Below are 23224 nucleotides of genomic sequence, written 5' to 3' on the forward strand. Positions count from 1 at the left end.
AGTACAAAGTAGTAGAAAGACTTGTCCCGCAAAGAACAAGCCCTCACACAGACAAATTGACCAAAAAATACAAAAGTTACGGCTCTGGGAAGAAGGGGAGCAAAAAAAAAATTTTTCAAAAACTGAAATGCCCCTGGTTGTTAAGGGGTTAACTTACTAACCGCTTCCCTTTAAATATCATCTAAACCTGGTTTTAGCACATAAAATGATGTTTGCTATTTTTGTATCAATAGTTTTCAAGATTTCTGCTTTCCCTTAAGTGTGAAACTTCATTGTAACTAAAGCACATTCTAGTAGGACAAGCAGGCTCCATCACAGAGGCAGCAGACACAGGGGATAATGTATTGAACAGCTGAGCCTTCCCATTCTAACAAGCCATATTTACTAAAGAACACCATCAGCAACTCCCTTTTAAAAGGGTTTCCCACTAACAAAATACATTTTAATTAATAGGTCTTCAAATAAATAGAAGTTCCACAATTGGATGATCCTGTGTAATGGCTGTGTGTGACTGTACAGGAACATGGTCAGATCATGCCACATCTACTGGGCGGAGGGGGGGGGGGGGGGGGGGGGTAGGAAATCACAGCAGATTCTTTTTGTTAGGTAAAGGCCCCTTCACATTAAGCAACGCTGCAGCGATACCGACAACGATCCGGATCGCTGCAGCGTCGCTGTTTGGTCGCTGGAGAGCTGTCACACAGACCGCTCTCCAGCGACCAACGATGTCGGTAACCAGGGTAAACATCGGGTAACTAAGCGCAGGGCCGCGCTTAGTAACCCGATGTTTACCCTGGTTACCATCCTAAAAGTAAAAAAAAACAAACACTACATACTTACCTACCGCTGTCTGTCCTCCAGCGCTGTGCTCTGCACTCCTGCTGTACTAGCTGTGAGCACAGCGGCCGGAAAGCAGAGCGGTGACGTCACCGCTCTGCTTTCCGGCTGACAGACGCTCACAGCCAGTACAGGAGGAGTGCAGAGCACAGCGCTGGAGGACAGACAGCGGTAGGTAAGTATGTAGTGTTTGTTTTTTTTTACTTTTAGGATGGTAACCAGGGTAAACATCGGGTTACTAAGCGCGGCCCTGCGCTTAGTTACCCGATGTTTACCCTGGTTACCAGTGAAGACGTCGCTGGATCGGTGTCACACACGCCGATCCAGCGATGTCAGCAGGGAGTCCAGCGACGAAATAAAGTTCTGGACTTTATTCAGCGACCAACGATCTCCCAGCAGGGGCCTGATCGTTGGTCGCTGTCACAGATAACGATTTCATTAACGATATCGTTGCTACGTCACAAAAAGCAACGATATCGTTAACAATATCGTTATGTGTGAAGGTACCTTTAGGCATTTCCCCTGCCTGTTAGTAACCCCTGTTTTACCTAAAAAAAAAAAATACGCTGTGATCCCCTGCTGTCCTGTCTGCATACTGTTTTCCTTCCTCCCTGCCCAGGAGCTGTGGTATTATCAGACCATATCCCTGTACGGTCAGACACAGCCATTACACAATACACAGCAGGGGCACATTTATAAGATTATCTCAGCACAGGAACATTTTTTTTTAAACACATCCAATTGCAGAACTTATTATTATTCAAAGATCTATTGATTAAAATGTTGATTAAAATTAACTTTGTGGGAAAACCGCCTTCAAGCATTCATTGTAAGGAGAATGCTGTAACTCACCACTAGAAGCCGGCGGAAGCTCTCCAATTACAGTTTTCAGTCCAATGCTCGATATATCGCGTAGCTGTTCCTTGTCGGACAACATATTGGTGCACAGAGTGTCCACAATGGTCTCTACTTGATATTCTTTTACTTTACTTACAAGAGGGCCGAGACTAAACAGAAAAGAACACATACATTTCAAGCGTCATGTTGGATAAGAAAACAATGCTTATTAAACTACAAAAGAAATACACAATGCAACAGTTGAACAAATATGAAAGCTAAAGGCCAATTCAAATGAATAGGAACCTCAGATTTGTGCAAGATATCTGCCGCATAACAACCCTTATGCTTGTACTAGCTTCTCCAATAGTGTCTGCACTCACCCTCCTGGGGCTCATGTATTGCCTCATGGGAGCCCTGTGCCCAATTCTGCAGCATTGTCACTTGTGTCTGAAGGCGGGGACAGTAACAGGAAGTGAACAGCTGGCTGCCGATCTCACTTCCTGTTGGGTGCAGGGCTCATGTGACGCAACAACCTCACATGAGCTTTGGGAGAGAGTGCAGACTCCGCTGAAACAGGTCAGAGGTGAATATAAGTGAAATAATGATGATCATTGTGTTTGGTGTAACTGGCTACTCATACACCTGAATAATCCTACAAAAGTTCTCTGTACATCAAAAATTCATTGATTTAACCATCTCATTTATTCTTTTACTTTGCGTTGTTTTAACCAATTAAAAATCTTTATTAACACTTCTATTATTTTAAAGCATTCTTACTTTGCACCATTTAATACTACAATGTGAAGAAATATTTTCTACATTTATGCTGCTTTAAAGTGTAACTATCAATTTGAAGAAGGTTTAATATGTTACAAGTGTTGCATAGTGTTTAGGTCCCGAGCGAGAGCCCCACCAGTCAAAACACGGTTCTAAAATGTGCGCTCCTGCATGAAGTATGTGCAGAGCAGTGCTCAATAGTAAGGGTTTGTACAGACCCATAGACGTGTACTGAGCCTGTACACTACTCTATACATGCAGCTCAAGCAGGAGCTGTACACTTGAGAGCAGAGTTTTGTCCAACTGGTGAAGGATCTCACGACCCTGCCCCCCTTCCTGACAGCAAAACTTTGCAGTGCCTCCAATATAAAATTTTTTTTTTTTTTTTTCAAAAAGTTACACTAACTTCTTTGTTAATCACTGTAGTAACTACTTTGGTGTTTCATGAAGTCTGTGAATATTAAAATCCTCCATTATCTGGAATGATTGACGAGAAAGGTGGAAGGACAAGCTTACATTGCTTGATGCAACTTACCATTTCACCGCTAGGTTTTGCACTTCACCATTCTTATCTTCCAAAAGCTTTAAAATCATCTTTACCACTTTACGCTCACTATCATCGTCTAGTTTAATGGAGTCCTTCTGCAGCTCAGTCATTAAGTCATTAGTTGCCATGAATCTAGAAAAAAAAATTAAAAATAGTATTTTAACAAGATCACTGGACTATGACTATAGAACAAAGCATGCATTGCATTACGTAAATAAGAATCACTTCATACTTTACCTTTACTGAATGTATGGCAGGTAGGAATATGTCTATACAGTGGGGCAAAAAAGTATTTAGTCAGTCAACAATAGTGCAAGTTCCACCACTTAAAAAGATGAGAGGCGTCTGTAATTTACATCATAGGTAGACCTCAACTATGGGAGACAAACTGAGAAAAAAAAATCCAGAAAATCACATTGTCTGTTTTTTTATCATTTTATTTGCATATTATGGTGGAAAATAAGTATTTGGTCAGAAACAAACAATCAAGATTTCTGGCTCTCACAGACCTGTAACTTCTTCTTTAAGAGTCTTCTCTTTCCTCCACTCATTACCTGTAGTAATGGCACCTGTTTAAACTTGTTATCAGTATAAAAAGACACCTGTGCACACCCTCAAACAGTCTGACTCCAAACTCCACTATGGTGAAGACCAAAGAGCTGTCAAAGGACACCAGAAACAAAATTGTAGCCCTGCACCAGGCTGGGAAGACTGAATCTGCAATAGCCAACCAGCTTGGAGTGAAGAAATCAACAGTGGGAGCAATAATTAGAAAATGGAAGACATACAAGACCACTGATAATCTCCCTCGATCTGGGGCTCCACGCAAAATCCCACCCCGTGGGGTCAGAATGATCACAAGACCGGTGAGCAAAAATCCCAGAACCACGCGGGGGGACCTAGTGAATGAACTGCAGAGAGCTGGGACCAATGTAACAAGGCCTACCATAAGTAACACACTACGCCACCATGGACTCAGATCCTGCAGTGCCAGACGTGTTCCACTGCTTAAGCCAGTACATGTCCGGGCCCGTCTGAAGTTTGCTAGAGAGCATTTGGATGATCCAGAGGAGTTTTGGGAGAATGTCCTATGGTCTGATGAAACCAAACTGGAACTGTTTGGTAGAAACACAACTTGTCGTGTTTGGAGGAAAAAGAATACTGAGTTGCATCCATCAAACACCATACCTACTGTAAAGCATGGTGGTGGAAACATCATGCTTTGGGGCTGTTTCTCTGCAAAGGGGCCAGGACGACTGATCCGGGTACATGAAAGAATGAATGGGGTCATGTATCGTGAGATTTTGAGTGCAAACCTCCTTCCATCAGCAAGGGCATTGAAGATGAAACGTGGCTGGGTCTTTCAACATGACAATGATCCAAAGCACACCGCCAGGGCAACGAAGGAGTGGCTTCATAAGAAGCATTTCAAGGTCCTGGAGTGGCCTAGCCAGTCTCCAGATCTCAACCCTATAGAAAACCTTTGGAGGGAGTTGAAAGTCCGTGTTGCCAAGCGAAAAGCCAAAAACATCACTGCTCTAGAGGAGATCTGCATGGAGGAATGGGCCAACATACCAACAACAGTGTGTGGCAACCTTGTGAAGACTTACAGAAAACATTTGACCTCTGTCATTGCCAACAAAGGATATATTACAAAGTATTGAGATGAAATTTTGTTTCTGACCAAATACTTATTTTCCACCATAATATGCAAATAAAATGTTAAAAAAACAGACAATGTGATTTTCTGGATTTTTTTTCTCAGTTTGTCTCCCATAGTTGAGGTCTACCTATGATGTAAATTACTGATGCCTCTCATCTTTTTAAGTGGTGGAACTTGCACTATTGCTGACTGACTAAATACTTTTTTGCCCCACTGTATATGGTTGAATTCACCAAACATACAATGGCCACAATTGGATAAATGCAAAGCTATTTGTGGAGAATACCGTATGTCGTGTCTTGTGTGGCGGTTTACTACATAGTAGAGGGATGAGGAAACACCAATGTACACCCACATAGATTCAGCATCTAGCAATTATAAAGGGAACCCGACATGACGATTTTGTACCTCAAGCTAATGGCATGTGCATACACGTGTTTTCCTGCTGATTAAGTCTGTACCTCAACTGTAGACATAAGTATAGCAGTTTCTGAGAGATCCAGAGTTGAAATCGCATGCAAGTAAGCTGCAAGTGTACTGACATGGGTGGGGATTAGTGAAAGGCATACAGTCATGGCCAAAAGTATTGACACCCCTGCAATTCTGTCAGATAATACTCAGTTTCTTCCTGAAAATGATTGCAAACACAAATTATTTGGTATTATCTTCATTTAATTTGTCTTAAATGAAAAAACAAGAGAATGAAGCAAAAAGCAAAACATTGATCATTTCACACAAAACTCCAAAAATGGGCCAGACAAAAGTATTGGCACCCTCAGCCTAATACTTGGTTGCACAACCTTTAGCCAAAATAACTGCGACCAACCGCTTCCGGTAACCATCAATGAGTTTCTTACAATGCTCTGCTGGAATTTTAGACCATTCTTCTTTGGCAAACTGCTCCAGGTCCCTGATATTTGAAGGGTGCCTTCTCCATACTGCCATTTTTAGATCTCTCCACAGGTGTTCTATGGGATTCAGGTCTGGACTCATTGCTGGCCAGTCTCCAGTGCTTTCTCTCAAACCATTTTCTAGTGCTTTTTGAAGTGTGTTTTGGGTCATTGTCCTGCTGGAAGACCCATGACCTCTGAGGGAGATCCAGCTTTCTGACACTGGGCCCTACATTATGCTGCAAAATTTGATGGTAGTCTTCAGACTTCATAATGCCATGCACACGGTCAAGCAGTCCAGTGCCAGAGGCAGCAAAGCAACCCCAAAACATCAGGGAATCTCCACCATGTTTGACTGTAGGGACCATGTTCTTTTCTTTGAATGCCTTTTTTTTCTCCTGTAAACTATGTTAATGCCTTTGCCCAAAAAGCTCTACTTTTGTCTCATCTGACCAGAACATTCTTCCAAAACGTTTTAGGCTTTTTCAGGTAAGTTTTGGCAAACTCCAGCCTGGCATTTTTATGTCTCGGGGTAATAAGTGGGGTCTTCCTGGGTCTCCTACCATACAGTCCCTTTTCATTCAGACGCCGACGGATAGTATGGGTTGACACTGTTGTACCCTCGGACTGCAGGGCAGCATGAACTTGTTTGGATGTTAGTCGAGGTTCTTTATCCAACATCCGCACAATCTTGCGTTGAAATCTCTTGTCAATTTTTCTTTTCCGTCCACATCTAGGGAGGTTAGTCACAGTGCCATGGGCTTTAAACTTCTTGATGACAGTGCGCACGGTAGACACAGGAACATTCAGGTCTTTGGAGATGGACTTGTAGCCTTGAGATTCCTCATGCTTCCTCACAATTTGGTTTCTCAAGTCCTCAGACAGTTCTTTGGTCTTCTTTCTTTTCTCCATGCTCAATGTGGTACAAGGACACAGGACAGCGGTTGAGTCAACTTTAATCCATGTCAACTGGCTGCAAGTGTGATTTAGTTATTGCCAACACCTGTTAGGTGCCACAGGTAAGTTACAGGTGCTGTTATTTACACAAATTAGAGAAGCATAACATGATTTTTCGAACAGTGCCAATACTTTTGTCCACCCCCTTTTTTAATGTTTGGTGTGGAATTATATCCAATTTGGCTTTAGGACAATTCTTTTTGTGTTTTTTCATTTAAGACAAATTAAATGAAGATAATACCAAATAATTTGTGTTTGTTGTGTTTGCAATCATTTTCAGCACGGTGGCATAGTGGTTAGCACTGCAGCCTTGCAGCGCTGGAGTCCTGGGTTCGAATCCCACCAAGGACAACATCTGCAAAGAGTTTACCGTGTTCTCTCAGTGTTTGCGTGGGTTTCCTCCAGGCACTCCGGTTTCCTCCCACATTCCAAAGACATACTGATAGGGAATTTAGATTATCATCACTGTCCCTGATGGGGCTCACAATGTCTGAAAAGCGCTGCGGAATATGTTAGCGCTATATATAAAAATAAAGATTATTTTCAGGAAGAAAAGGAGTATTATCTGACAATTGCAGGGGTGTCAATACTTTTGGCCATGACTGTAAAAGCCGCACTTGCACCTCATTTGCAAAGAATTTCAACACTGGATTTCTATTAAAAAAAAACACGCAAAACAGACTTTTACAATCAAGGTACAGATTTAATCAGCATGAAAGATGAACATACATTCGATTGAGCTACAAAACCCTCATGACAGGTTCTCTTTAAGCAGAACAGTGTCAAAAACAAGATGTTAAGTGAGTGTAACCTGCATTTTTCTTATTTAATCCCTTTGCTAGGCTGAAGCAAGAATATATGGAGTACTCCTGCTTTCCTACTTTCTGAGCAGGCACAGGATTCCTCCTGATGTGAAGCTTGCTGTCACTTTGGAGCAGTTTCCTGTTGCCCAGACAGCCCATAAGTACTGTGCAAAGCGCCTATTAGATGTCTTCATAGTTCTCATCTCAACAAGCTTCCACCCACTAGTCACTCTACAATGCATTGGATTACTATTGACATCACATTTGGAGGGGTGAAAAAAAGTATAAGGGTATGTTCACACGTTCCTGATTTCCATCCTTTTTTTTCAGTACTGTTTTTTTAAAAAACTGCAGCTCTTGGCAGAAAACGCAGGTCCTTTTTTTGTCCTTTTTTTGATGCGTTTTTTGATCCTTTTTTTGATCCTTTTTTTATGCAGTTTTCTATGCAGAGTCTGTGTGTTTTCTAGGAAGCTTTTTAGGGTTAAAATGGCTGAAAATACCCTAACCCTACCCCTAACCTTAGTGGGAAAAAAAAAAAATTCTTAATTTTTTTTTATTGTCCCTACCTATGGGGTGACAAAGGGGGTGTCATTTACTATTTTTTTTTATTTTGATCACTGAGATATAATCTATCTCAGTGATCAAAATGCACTTTGGAACGAATCGGCTGGCCGATTCGGCGGGCGCACTGCGCATGCGCCCGCCATTTTGCAAGATGGCGGCGCCCAGGGAGAAGACGGCCGGACGGACACCGGGTAAGTATAAGGGGGGGAGATTAGGGCACGGGGGGGGGGCATCGGAGCACTGGGGGGAGGCATCGGAGCACGGGGGGGCAGCCACACTCCGCCCACGCACTTCCTGCTGCAGCGGTTCTGCACCACAAACCGCAGTAAGACCCGCAGATATTTTTTTTCATCTGCGGGTTTTACTGCGGGTTTGACCTCACAATGGAGGTCAATGGGTGCAGAACCGCTGCGGCTCCGAAAAAAGAAGTGACATGGTACTTCCTTTTTCCCGCAGCTATTCAGCGCGGCTTTTTTTTTTATTTTCCGCATTGTGGGCACAGCAGTTCCTGTTTTCCATAGGGTACAATGTAATGTACCCTGCATGGAAAACAGCTGCGGACCCGCAGCGGGAAAATCGCGGCAATTCCGCATGAAAAAAAGGATAGTGTGAACATGGTCTAACACTTATCCGAAGAACTGCAGGCTGCTGAAATGTGGTCAAACAGTTTTGCGGGTGAAACAGTAAGTTGAAAACTGCATTGACTGCTGGTCACCGGAGTTTTCTGCCTACCCCAAGTAGGCTAGTGGACCGGTCCCATAATAAATCGCCCTTACAGAGGTGATCCTAATATGGCAATAGATCTTTAAAAAAGTTTATCAAAAAAGTTTGCCCCATGATAAGAATTATTGTAGAGAAATTATTTCAAAGCAGGAAGCCAACTAGGGCACTATCAAACTTACGGTTTTAGAAAGCACAATTTACCAAATAAAAACTCATTTGAGAGGAGGGTCCCATCGAGAGATAGGCAAGTATCCACAAAAGAAACAGCACAATGCAGCCACTTTACAGGACCCCATGAAGTTATCTTAAAACTGACCCATGCTACATGTGAACGACTGAATACAGCGCAGATGCGGAGAGTGCGACTAGTGCTCCAACTGCAGCAAAGAACGTCTCACTGGTTATAAAGCAAAGCCCATCAGTTTAAAGGTGACCACAGAACTTACAGTAGCTGTCATCTGAACACTTGTTCTGCCAACAGCTACACACTCTACAAAGAAGCTACAGGAAGTATTTTGTTACAATTACAACCTTACAACCAAATAGGGGCAAACTGCTAGTGTTTAATTTTTCCATTTTGCCACAATTTGAAAGCATTCAAAGGGAGATTTTCAGAAAAAATAAATGTGTGATTTAATCAGTAAATATGTGTGGCCAATGTGCTGTCCCAGTTTCATTTTCTACTGAGGGTTACAGAGGGGAGCAGTTGAATATGAAAGTGCCGTTTCACAGCTGAAAGGGTGCTCCAGGTAGCAGAGAAGCAGTGACTTGGATGAGCAAGGAGGCAGAATCCAGAGGAATTGCGCCAATACAAACACTTTTCACGTTAGTTTAAAGGAAGGCAGAGACCTCCAGCCCACACTGCAAGTCATGTATCCAATGGGTAGTCAGAGTAAATGTCCCTATACTTAGGCCATGGGCTAAACACACCAATATCAGCGGCCAGTAGTTATATGTGTGAGGCCACCTAATTCTCCCCTGACAGATTATGTTGGCGACATGAGGCTCAATCAGTTTGAATTTTAATGCCTAATACTTATGTTATTCAAGAAGTAAGTAGCAATGCCAAAGCCATCTGGAAGGACACCCCTACTCCCATTTAATAAGTGTGGACCCACTGCTCCATGTGCCAGGATTGCCCTACAGGGGTGTTACTAAGTGACTACTTGGTATTCACTAAAGCCTCTGGTGGTGAGTATAGACTTGGCTGCAGGTAGTCACCAGGTACCACTCCAGGGAGGTACTCGGGTCATCAACAACAGACCGGAGGATCAGAGACATGGGTACAAGGAACATGAGGATGAAGGCAAATATGTGGTCAGACAATCCAGATTCAAGGCAAGCAACACAAGATCAGAGTTTAAAGCTGAGGTCAGGGGCGGAGAGGTCAGACAGGACAGGTATACAAGCCGGGTTGATAACATTAGAGCTAGAACAAAAATATACCCAGAGGATCCAGACAAGCAACTGGGAACCAACAACCTGGCCAGGAATACTGGGAGAAGCTGCCTTAAAAAAAATCCAAAAAACTGTGCTGCCTAGGAATAGGCAAATACTGCAGCACAGAGCTGGGTTAAATTCCTGCAGGATCTGGCCTTGCCTCCCTATATCTAGGTGGAGACTTTCTAGGAACAGAGCTTGCAGAAGGATAAACAAAGTGAGTAGAGAAGCACTGATAAACAAGGCCGGGTTCACACTTGCGTTTGGCTAGTCTGCGTATGGCTGCGTACATGTTGCGTTCCCGTGCGGTCGACGGGCACGTCAAAACGCCGAATGCAAACGCATCTACATACAATGCATGTCCTTTCGTACCCAATGTTAAAGAGAGGTACACAGGACGAAGCAGGACGCATGCGGAAGTAGGAGCAGCTTAAGGGAGGAAGTAGGAAGCCATACACAGACCAGCCAAACACAAGTATGAACTTAGCCCAACACAGTGTATGGGGCCAGATAGCCATTAGTGATGAACGAGCGAACATAGTATTAGAACGCGCCAGAAATGCTCTATTAGAACTCTAGCATGCTCAGATAACACCTTATCAGAGCACAATCGCTCATCAATAATAGCTATCTATTGTGTATAAAGGTACCGTCACACTGAGCAACTTTCCAACGATCACGACCAGCGATACGACCTGGCCGTGATCGTTGGTAAGTCGTTGTGTGGTCGCTGGGGAGCTGTCACACAGACAGCTCTCCAGCGACCAACGATGCCGAAGTCCCCAGGTAACCAGGGTAAACATCGGGTTACTAAGCGCAGGGCCGCGCTTAGTAACCCGATGTTTATCCTGGTTACCTTTGTTAAAAAAAAAAAAAAAAAACACTACATACTTACATTCCGGTGTCTGTCACGTCCCTCGCCCTCAACTTCCCGCACTGACTGTGAGCGCCGGCTGGCCGTAAAGCAGAGCACAGCGGTGACGTCACCGGGAAGCTGAGGGCGAGGGACGTGACAGACACCGGAATGTAAGTATGTAGTGTTTTTTTTTTTTTTTTTTACTTTTACAAAGGTAACCAGGGTAAACATTGGGTTACTAAGCGCGGCCCTGCGCTTAGTAACCCGATGTTTACCCTGGTTACCCGGGGACTCATCGCTGGATCGGCGTCACACACGCCGATCCAACGATGACAGCGGGTGACCTGACGATAAAATAAAGTTCTGGCCTTCTAGCTCAAACCAGCGATGTCACAGCAGGATCCTGATTGCTGCTGCGTGTCAAACACAATGAGATCGCTATCCAGGACGCTGCAACGTCACGGATCATTATCGTTCAAAAGTTGCTCAGCGTGACAGTACCTTAAAGGGACACTGTCACCTGAATTTGGAGGGAACAATCTTCAGCCATGGAGGCGGGGTTTTGGGGTTTTTGATTCACCCTTTCCTTACCTGCTGGCTGCATGCTGGCTGCAATATTGGATTGAAGTTCATTCTCTGTCCTCCATAGTACACGCCTGCGCAAGGCAAGATTACCTTGTGCAGGCGTGTACTACGGAGGACAGAGAATGAACTTCAATTCAATATTGCAGCCAGCAGGTAAGGAAAGGGTGAATCAAAAACCCCAAAACCCCGCCTCCATGGCTGAAGATTGTTCCCTCCAAATTCAGGTGACAGTGTCCCTTTAAGACAGAGGAAGCTTTAAAGGGAACTTGTCATCCCCCCCCCGGCGTTTGTAACTAAAAGAGCCATCTTGCGCTGCACTAATGCTGCATTCTGACAAGGTGGCTCTTTTAGTTTGGGTCCCTGGCACTGCTGCAATAATCGTTTTTGAAGTTTCTCCCTCATACCTCGAAATCGCCAGAGGGGCAGGTCCTTCAACCCCCCAAACCAGACGGCTCACAGCCATCACTCATGGCCTCTGCTCGCCGCCTCCTCTTCCTTCATTAGCGTCCCCGGCGCCTGCGCTGTAAGTTCGAAGGGCAGCGCAACAGCGCATGGCCGGAAAAAAAAAAAAGCGCAGGCGCTGGGGACGCTAATGAAGAAAGAAGAGGTGGTGCCCGGCGCGCAGAGGCCATGAGTGACGGCTGTGAGGCGTCTGGATTAGGGGGGAAAAGACCTGCCCCTCTGGTGATTTCGAGGTATGAGGGACAGACTTCAAAATCGATTATTCCAGCAGTGCCAGAGACCTGAACTAAAAGAATCACCTTGTCAGAATGTACCATTAGTGCAGCACAAGGTGACTCTTAGTTACAAACGCCCAGGGGGGTGACAGGTTCCCTTTAATGTCACATGACTCAACAATCGCAAAGTATGAAATATAACAGACTTGAGAAATTAATTGCACCCATAAGATAGAGAACAAGTGAGACGCAATGGTAAAAAAAATGCTTTTCTTTCTCTCTTTATCCAATCCATGAACACATTGTGAATAAAAATTTATTTCCATCAAGGAAAACAAAGTCAGGGTAAATAAGCAGCCATGCAATGTAATATCTTCCCAGCTAATTACATTGGTTCTGCCCCTTCAGCATCATTAGGGCACATTCCGATGAACAACACTAGGACTAAGACAGATAGTTTATATACATAAAAAATTTTCTTAATTATATCCAGCACGGAAAGTTAAAAGGAGATGTCCACTATCGGACAAGGCCAGCTTAAAGAATTCAGGATCTCGATTAAAATAAAAACATTGTATACTCCAGTATACCTCCTCTAATGGCACTTGTGTTACCTGCTGATTGCAGCCAATGTGCGGCTGCTGTTTAGGTACAACGTTTACTATTTCATCAGAGCAGGCATCCACCTTGACAGAATATTGATGATCAATAGCAAGCAGTGGACGTTCACTGGCTGCAACCAGCATGTGACAAATCACTTCTTTCTATACGTGTATGTATGGTGTCATACAAAACCTAAACTCTTAGCACAAAAAAGCCCTTGCACAGCTATGGAGAAAGTGAATTATAGTTAAGGCTCTTGGAAGAAGGAGGGGTGGGAAATATCACAAATGAGAAATGGCGGCTTCCTTAACCCCTTTACCCCCAAGGGTGGTTTGCACGTTAATGACCGGGCCAATTTTTACAATTCTGACCACTGTCCCTTTGTGAGGTTATAACTCTGGAACGCTTCAACGGATCCCAGTGATTCTGACATTGTTTTCTCGTGACATATTGTACTTCATGACAATGGTAAAAATTATTTGATAGTACCTGCGTTTATTTGTGAAAAAAACGGAAATTTGGCGAAAATTATGAAAATTTCGCAATTTTCCAACTTTGAATTTTTATGCAATTAAATCACAGAGATATGTCACACAAAATACTTAATAAGTAACATTTCCCACATGTCTACTTTACATCAGTACAATTTTGGAACCAAAATTTTTTTTTGTTAGGGAGTTATAAGGGTTAAAAGTTGACCAGCAATTTCTCATTTCTACAACACCATTTTATTTTAGGGACCACATCTCATTTGAAGTCATTTTGAGGTGTCTATATGATAGAAAATACCCAAGTGTGACACCATTCTAAAAACTACACCCCTCAAGGTGCTCAAAACCATATTCAAGAAGTTTATTAACCCTTCTGGTGCTTCACAGGAATTTTTTGAATGTTTAAATAAAAATGAACATTTAACTTTTTTTCACAAAAAATTTAATTCAGCTCCAATTTGTTTTATTTTACCAAGGGTAACAGGAGAAAATGGACCCCAAACATTGTTGTACAATTTGTCCTGAGTATGCCAATACCCCACATGTGGGGGTAAACCACTGTTTGGGCGCATGGCAGAGCTCGGAAGCGAAGGAGTGCCATTTGACTTTTCAATGCAAAATTGACTGGAATTGAGATGGGACGCCATGTTGCGTTTGGAGAGCCCCTGATGTGGCTAAACATTGAAACCCCCCACAAGTGACACCATTTTGGAAAGTAGACCCCCTAAGGAACTTATCTAGAGGTGTGGTGAGCACTTTGACCCAACAAGTGCTTCACAGAAGTTTATAATGTAGAACCGTAAAAATAAAAAATCATATTTTTTCACAAAAATTATCTTTTCGCCCCCAATTTTTTATTTTCCCAAGGGTAAGAGAAGAAATTGGACCCCAAAAGTTGTTGTACAATTTGTCCTGAGTACGCTGATAGCCCATATGTGGGGGTAAACCACTGTTTGGGCGGATGGGAGAGCTCGGAAGGGAAGGAGCGCCGTTTGACTTTTCAATGCAAAATTGACAGGAATTGAGATGGGACGCCATGTTGCGTTTGGAGAGCCACTGATGTGCCTAAACATTGAAACCCCCCACAAGTGACACCATTTTGGAAAGTAGACCCCCTAAGGAACTTATCTAGAGGTGTGGTGAGCACTTTGACCCACCAAGTGCTTCACAGAAGTTTATAATGCAGAGCCGTAAAAATAAAACAAAATTTTTTTCCCACAAAAATTATTTTTTTAGCCCCCAGTTTTGTATTTTCCTGAGGGTAACAGGAGAAATTGGACCCCAAAATTTGTTGCCCAATTTGTCCTGAGTGCGATGATACACCATATGTGGGGGGAACCACTGTTTGAGCACATGGGAGGGCTCAGAAGGGAAGGAGTGCCATTTGAATGCAGACTTAGATGGAATGGTCTGCAGGTGTCACATTGCATTTGCAGAGCCCCTAATGTACCTAAACAGTAGAAACCTCCCACAAGTGACACCATTTTGGAAACTAGACCCCCTAAGGAACTCATCTAGATGTGTTGTGATAGCTTTGAACCCCCAAGTGTTTCACTACAGTTTGTAACGCAGAGCCGTGAAAATTAAAAAAAAAAAATCTTTCCCCCCAAAATTATTTTTTAGCCCCCAGTTTTGTATTTTCCCGAGGGTAAGAGGAGAAATTCGACCCCAAAAGTTGTTGTCCAATTTGTCCTGAGTACGCTGATACCCCGTATGTTGGGGGAAACCAACGTTTGAGCGCATGGCAGAGCTCGGAAGGGAAGGAGCGCCATTTGGAATGCAGACTTAGATGGAATGGTCTGCAGACGTCACATTGCGTTTGCAGAACCCCTAATGTACCTAAACAGTAGAAACCCCCCACAAGTGACCCCATATTGGAAACTAGACCCCCCAGGGAACTAATCTAGATGTGTTGTGAGAACTTTGAACCCCCAAGTGTTTCACTACAGTTTATAACGCAGAGCCGTGAAAATAAAAAATCTTAAAAATATGTTTTAGCCCCGAGTTTTGTATTTTCCCAAGGGTAACAGGAGAAATTGGACCCCAAAAGTTGTTGTCCTATTTGTCCTGAGTACGCTGATACCCCATATGTTGGGGTAAACCCCTGTTTGGGCACACGGGAGAGCTCGGAAGGGAAGAAGCACTGTTTTACTTTTTCAACGCAGAATTGGCTGGAATTGAGATCGGACGCCATGTCGCGTTTGGAGAGCCCCTGATGTGCCTAAACAGTGGAAACCCCCCAATTATAACTGAAACCCTAATCCAAACACATCCCTAACCCTAATCCCAACAGTAACCCTAACCACATCTCTAACCCTGACACACCCCTAACCCTAATCCCAACCCTATTCCCAACCGTAAATGTAATCTAAACCCTAACTGTAACTTTAGCCCCAACCCAAACTGTAGCCCTAACCCTAGCCCTAACCCTAATCCTAACCCTAGCCCTAACCCTAGCCCTAACCCTAGCCCTAACCCTAGCCCTAACCCTAGCCCTAACCCTAGCCCTAACGGGAAAATGGAAATACATACATTTTTTTAATTATTCCCTAACTAAGGGGGTGATGAAGGGGTGTTTGATTTACTTTTATAGCGGGTTTTTTAGCGGATTTTTATGATTGGCAGCCGTCACACACTGAAAGACGCTTTTTATTGCAAAAAATATTTTTTGCGTTACCACATTTTGAGAGCTATAATTTTTCTATATTTTGGTCCACAGAGTCATGTGAGGTCTTGTTTTTTGCGGGACGAGTTGTCGTTTTTATTGGTAACATTTTCGGGCACGTGACATTTTTTGATCGCTTTTTATTCCGATTTTTGTGAGGCAGAATGACCAAAAACCAGCTATTCATGAATTTCTTTTGGGGGAGGCGTTTATACCGTTCCGCGTTTGGTAAAATTGATGAAGCAGTTTTATTCTTCGGGTCAGTACGATTACAGCGACACCTCATTTATATCATTTTTTTATGTTTTGGCGCTTTTATACGATAAAAACTATTTTATAGAAAAAATAATTATTTTTGCATCGCTTTATTCTCAGGACTATAACTTTTTTATTTTTTTGCTGATGCTGTATGGCGGCTCATTTTTTGCGGGACAAGATGACGTTTTCAGCGGTACCATGGTTAGTTATATCTGTCTTTTTGATCGCGTGTTATTCCACTTTTTGTTCGGCGGTATGATAATAAAGCGTTGTTTTTTGCCTCGTTTTTTTTTTTTTTTCTTACGGTGTTTACTGAAGGGGTTAACTAGTGGGCCAGTTTTATAGGTCGGGCCGTTACGGACGCGGCGATACTAAATATGTGTACTTTTATTGTTTTTTTTTTTTATTTAGATAAAGAAATGTCTTTATGGGAATAATATTTTTATTTTTTTTTTCATTATTTTGGAATATTTTTTTTTATTTTTTTTTTTTTTTTTACACATTTGAAATTTTTTTTTTTAACTTTTTTACTTTGTCCCAGGGGGGGACATCACAGATCAGTGATCTGACAGTTTGCACAGCACTCTATCAGATCACTGATCTGACATGCAGCGCTGCAGCCTTCACAGTGCCTGCTCTGAGCAGGCTCTGTGAAGCCACCCCTCTCCCTGCAGGACCCGGATCCGCGGCCATCTTGGATCCGGGGCTGGATGGAGCAGGGAGGGAGGTGAGACCCTCGCAGCAACGCGATCACATCGCGTTGCTGCAGGGGGGCTCAGGGAAGCCCGCAGGGAGCCCCCTCCCTGCGCGGTGCTTCCCTGTACCGCCGGCACAACGCGATCATCTTTGATCGCGGTGTGCCGGGGGTTAATGTGCCGGGGGCGGTACGTGACCGCTCCTGGCACATAGTGCCGGATGTCAGCTGCGATAAACAGCTGACACCCGGCCGCGATCGGCGGCGCTCCCCCCGTGAGCGCTGCCGATCGCATATGACGTACTATTGCGTCCTTGGGAAGTAAAGCCCACCCCACATGGACGCAATAGTACGTCTAATGGCAGAAAGGGGTTAAAGAGAAGGTATCGCGTCTGTAGGTCATTAATAAATCACTGTAATGTAGCATAACATGCTGCTATAAGCAAGTTTTACATGCATGTGAAACAGATTTCATGTGTTATATGAGTTTAAAGAAGGCACTGGGGGCTGACATCTTGGTTTTGCAGCAGTAGCACGTCACTATCAGTGTCAGATTACGTCGGTCTATTATCTCCTATCTGTAACATTGCAGCAGTATTAGCAGTGAGCTGGGCACGCCTCTGTGAACTGCACAACTCACTGCTGTAGGTGTGACTAGCTGCCATTTTATTATAGCCCTGTGCTATCTGCCGAGCTCCACTTACTCTCTATCACTGCTCCTCTGTACTCCAAGCAGGCACATCCTCTGCTCCTCACATGCTGCCCTGTGTGCTTCTCCTGCCGTGTCTCCCCTCCCCCCCACACACACAGTCCCTGTGACCTCTGGTAAGCTGCACTCACAGCCTGCAGAGAGGGAGGTGACACCTGGAGAGAGAGCAGGGCAGCTGACAGGGCAGGGATTAAGGTGGGGGAAGGGGGATGGCAAGAATGTTATTCACAAAAAATGCTGCTGAGCCCACTGTGTTCTGCTCCTCTGTAAACAAGCTGTGCCTCTGATGCAGTAACTGCTGGTGATAGCAGGTCACAGGGCAGTCACACACACAATGGTGCTGCCCTGTGATGCTGCTCTTCATTCTGCCCCAGGGATATTAGACCACCCAAAAGGGGAGGGAAATGGTGATGTCAGCAGTTACTGCCCCAATTTTGCTGCTGGTAAATCTTACTTATTAGCTGCTTGAGGTCTAAAACGGAAAATGCTCCCCCTAGTGGTAAATATGTATATTTGTAGAAAAATATGTAATATTTTTCATATAGAAATGTTTGCAAACATTGCATTAATACATTTTAATTACTATTTTAAGCTTAATTTCACAAAAAAACTAAATACAAGAAAACTGGTGGCACCTTCCCTTTAAATGGGTTGTCCGAAAGCCAATGTCATTTTCCATCTAAATGTTTAGTGCCCTAATATCGTTATAATAGATGAAATGTGGATTACATCCGCGCTGCTGCGACAAATAATAGATCCAGATATACTTGTAAGATGTTCGGGTGGTTTATTCAACGCGTTTTGAAGCTCATGGCTTCTTCTTCAGGAAGTTTCCACACAAAGAGATCAATCCAATATCTGGATCTTTGTGTGGAAACATCCTGAAGAAGAAGCCATGAGCTTCAAAACGCGTTGAATAAACCACCCGAACATCTTACAAGTATATCTGGATCTATTATTTGTCGCAGCAGCGCGGATGTAATCCACATTTCATCTATTATAACGGTTCTGAGAAGTCGCAGCGCCGACCTGTGGATCTGCAGCAGCTGACAAACTACACGCTTGTACTGTGTACTACCAGGTGAGCAGTTCTCTCACAATTGATAAGAAACAATCCTGGGGATTATTTGAGCCTTTTTTTGTCTCCTATCTTTCAATACTAGTGCCCTAATATGATATATATGAGATATATATATATAAAAGGGGTACTTCCGTCTTTCTGTTGGCAACTTCCGTAACAGAAATCCTGCGTCGCTAATTGGTCTCGCCAGCTGCCTGTCATTGCTGCCACGACCAATCAATGACGGGCACAGTCCGATTAGTCCCTCCCCTGCTCCCCTGCAGTCAGTGCCCGACGCCCGCTCCATAATCCCCTCCAGTCACCGCTCACGCAGGGTTAATGCCAGCGGTAATGGGCCGCGGGTACCGCACTCCATTACCGCTGCTATTAACCCTGTGTGTCCCCAACTTTTTTACTATTGATGCTGCCTATGCAGCATCAATAGTAAAAAGATGTAATGTTAAAAATAATAAAACAAAAAACCTGCTATTCTCACCTTCCGTCGTCCGACGATGCGCTCGCGCTGGCTGCCATCTTCCGTTCCCAGAGATGCATTGCAAAATTACCCAGAAGACTTAGCGGTTTCGCGAGACCGCCAAGTCATCTGGGTAATTTCGCCAAGCACGGAAGATGGCGGCAGCCGCGCGCGCATCGCCAGAGTTTCGCTGGATCCCAGGGGGTGAGTATCTAACTTTTTTATTTTAATTTTTTTTTTTTTAACAGGGATATGGTGCCCACACTGCTATATACTGCGTGGCCACTGCTATATACTGCGTGGCCACTGCTATATACTGCGTGGCCACTGCTATATACTGCGTGGCCTGTATTAACGCATCGGGTATTCTACAATATGTATGTATGTATATAGCAGCCACATAGTACATGCCACGTAGTATTTGCTATATATTACGTGGCCTCTCCTATATACTATGTGGCTGCTATATACATACATATTCTAGAATACCTGATGCGCTAGAATCGGGCCACCATCTAGTCTAAGATATTTTCTAATATACTTGCATTACAAAGTCCCAGCCGTTTCCCAACTGCTATTCTATTTTTTTTCACCTACTGTGAGAATTCCAGTACATGCTGGGATACTCAAGCGAAGCATCATCAGTGACGCTTGTTTCAGGGACTGGACTAGTCCCTGTGTGCTGTGCACAATGACAGCGCACTCTCTGCTGTTGGCTCACATCCAGCAGTAATGACCTGGCAACAGAGTGCTGTTTCAGAATACATGGCATGCAGACACCAGTGCAGCCCCCGCAAGTGACCTCACTGGTCTTTGCACACCGGGAATTCTGGCGACCCACTTTGTTCCCGGCTTATTATTGCCAGCTCAGATCAGCAGTAGAGTGCACTATCATTGTATACATCGCATAATGACTAGCCGGGCCCCAAAAACAAGCACCACTGATGTTTCATGTCAGGGATCAGGCAGGGGCTGCACCCGTTGACACTACGTTGGAGTATCCCAGAAGGCACCGATATTCTCAAAGCGTTATCATGAAGCAAATGAAAAAAATAGAAAAAACAGATCGTGTAGTTAGGGAAGGACAGGGAGATTTTTATGCAAGTATATTAGAAAACAGTTTAGATTATAGCATCAAACAGATAGGAATTTAGGTGAGCAATGACTTTGGACTTCAAACCACCCTTTTAAATGAGTTAATGTTACCGTAATTATTAATAAAGTTTCTGTCCCCCACACACCAATATTAAAAATGGGGGCTATAAAATGTTCCAATGAAATGTAGCTTCAGGCACATCTGCTCCACTCATTCTCCAGTACTGACAGACAGCCAGGCAGAGTCCTCAGCTTGGGGAGCCAACAGGAGGCTAGCTGCTCTCCCACATCACCTAAAGAACCAAGGATTGTACTACTGATCGATCTTCATACTTCACAGTATAAAGTAACAGAACCAACGTAAGAACACTGGTGAAGCCACCGCAGGAAAATAAGCGCCGGTGTTTTCCTGGTTTGCCTGGGAAAGCCCAGCAGATGAGCCAGCATCTATACACCGCTGTGTGCACAGAGTCTAAAAGTACAGTATGTTGTATTAATTCAAATGAATATTGTTAGAGCATTCATTTAAACTGGACCATTTTTATTTAATTTCTAAGCAATTACCTTCACTGTGATAATATTATTGTTATTAATATATCTAGTTTAGCCTAATAACCCTTTAAGACGGGAAATTCTAGGCAACTAAATGACCGCTGTCCTGCTGCTACTAGAGCTGAGCAAAAAGTCACAGGACCCCGATCCAGCTGATACGTTGGTAGTTCGTGGTAGCTGGACCTCATCCTACCTGGGGCATTCCTGGCACCTATTGTGATCTGCAGGCCCCCCAAGAAATTACAACTTCTAATCAAGAGGTGTCCAGGATGCCGGCAGGTAGGATGGGGGTCCACGGGACTCTGTCCCAGCAGGCCATGGACCAGGTCCATTCTGCTCACCTCTAGCAGCAACCAACCCAACCTCACTGTTAGTACATAATCACATAGCTAAAGGTACACGGGCCGTCTCGCCGCGCGCAAAGTCTCACACGGGTCGCCGCGCGCAAAGTCTCACACGGGCCGTCTCGCCGCGCGCAAAGTCTCACACGGGCCGTCTCGCCGCGCGCAAAGTCTCACACGGGCCGTCTCGCCGCGCGCAAAGTCTCACACGGGCCGTCTCGCCGCGCGCAAAGTCTCACACGGGCCGTCTCGCCGCGCGCAAAGTCTCACACGGGCCGTCTCGCCGCGCGCAAAGTCTCACACGGGCCGTCTCGCCGCGCGCAAAGTCTCACACGGGCCGTCTCGCCGCGCGCAAAGTCTCACACGGGCCGTCTCGCCGCGCGCAAAGTCTCACACGGGCCGTCTCGCCGCGCGCAAAGTCTCACACGGGCCGTCTCGCCGCGCGCAAAGTCTCACACGGGCCGTCTCGCCGCGCGCAAAGTCTCACACGGGCCGTCTCGCTGCGCGCAAAGTCTCACACGGGCCGTCTCTCCGAGCGCAAAGTCTCACACGGGCCGTATCGCCGCGCGCAAAGCCTCACACGGGCCGTCTCGCCGCGCGCAAAGTCTTACACGGGCCGTCTCGCCGCGCGCAAAGTCTCACACGGGCCGTCTCGCCGCGCGCAAAGTCTCACATGGGCCGTCTCGCCGCGCGCAAAGTCTCACATGGGCCGTCTCGCTGCGCGCAAAGTCTCACACGGGCCGTCTCGCTGCGCGCAAAGTCTCACATGGGCCGTCTCGCTGCGCGCAAAGTCTCACATGGGCCGTCTCGCTGCGCGCAAAGTCTCACACGGGGCATCTTATTACACGAGAAGTCTTATACGGGCCGTTTAACCGCGCGAGAAGTCTTATACGGGCCGTCTTATTATGCGAGAAGTCTTATACGGGCCGTCTTATTATGCGAGAAGTCTTATACGGGCCGTCTTATTATGCGAGAAGTCTTATACGGGCCGTCTTATTATGCGAGAAGTCTTATACTGGCTGTCTTAGTATGATAACGTGTGCTAAACTATAAAGTGCTGCAGAATGTTAGCGCTATATAAAAGTAAAGATTATTATTAGACCACAAGTCTCATACCGGACATCCCAGGTGCCTGCAGGATGCGCCCACCACTCTGGATGGACCGGCTGGAGGTGCATGCTGGCGGGTGAGGCGGGACAGACAGCTGACAGCCATGTCTGCAGTAACTCCCGGAATAGAGGGTCCCACGTCCCCCACCTCCAGGCACAGGCGGCAGCACATGGTGCACACCAGGCCGCTCACCCCGGGGGAGGGCCGGGGCAGAGCGCCCACTAGTGACAGCCAGGCCGCACCCGTCCCCCGCACTCGGCGCTACGTCCCAGGTGACACGGCTCCGTGCGGCCTCTCACCTGAAGTCCTTGTCGCTGGACGTCATTTTCTCCAGCAGGTTGGAGATGTGGTAGGAGGCGCTCGCCATGTTGCCGCTGCGGTTGCCTCCGGAGATATCGCTGCTGAATCCTCCCCTGCCGGGGCCCCGTGTGTGAAATCCCCCGGTCCAGCCGCAGACGAGGCTCCTTACAGCGGCAGCAGTCGAGGAGACGGACGGGCGCGTCCACGATGCTGTATCCGCAGGCCTCCTGCCCCGTGTACGTGAGTGTACGTGAGCGTCCCCGGCTGTCCCCGCCCAGATCCGCTCCCACAAAGCCTGTGTCTGGCCGCCTGATAACAGCGAGGCCTGCAGGGAAGGGAGGAAACACACAGCGACCCCTCCGTGTCACTCACAGCCCCGCAGCTGAGGCGGGGCTCTGCGGAGGGTGAGGCGGGGCTCTGCGGAGGGGGCAGGGCTCTGCGGAGGGTGAGGCGGGGCTCTGCGGAGGGGGCAGGGCTCTGCGGAGGGTGAGGCGGGGCTCTGCGGAGGGGGCGGGGCTCTGCGGAGGGGCGGGGCTCTGCGGAGGGGGCGGGGCTCTGCGGAGGGGGCGGGGCCCAGGCTTCACACATACATGGAAAGCCGGCTCTGGCGCCGTCTGTGAGCCAAAGGCTCTGATTGGCTGAGCGATCTGTCAGTCATTCTGGATGATAGACAAGCCGTCCTGAAATGCCTGCGTGTGAGTGAGTCGCTGCT

General features: G+C 45.7%; 1 protein-coding gene across 1 annotated transcript in view; it reads right to left on the reverse strand.

Annotated features, from left to right (window-relative positions):
• Positions 1-22918, reverse strand: part of CAND1 (cullin associated and neddylation dissociated 1) — a 48802-nt gene extending 25884 nt beyond the window's left edge. Inside the window, exons 1-3 of the mRNA XM_069764645.1 lie at positions 22512-22918; positions 2990-3133; positions 1690-1844 (exon numbers count right to left, since the gene is read on the reverse strand). Coding sequence (XP_069620746.1) covers positions 1690-1844; positions 2990-3133; positions 22512-22579 — 367 coding nt within the window. The 5' untranslated portion in view covers positions 22580-22918. The remainder of the gene's footprint in view (positions 1-1689; positions 1845-2989; positions 3134-22511) is intronic.
• Between the last annotated feature and the right edge of the window lie 306 nt (positions 22919-23224).

The sequence above is a fragment of the Ranitomeya imitator genome, chromosome 4, assembly GCF_032444005.1.
Source record: "Ranitomeya imitator isolate aRanImi1 chromosome 4, aRanImi1.pri, whole genome shotgun sequence".
In the NCBI taxonomy this organism is placed as follows: Eukaryota; Metazoa; Chordata; class Amphibia; order Anura; family Dendrobatidae; genus Ranitomeya; species Ranitomeya imitator.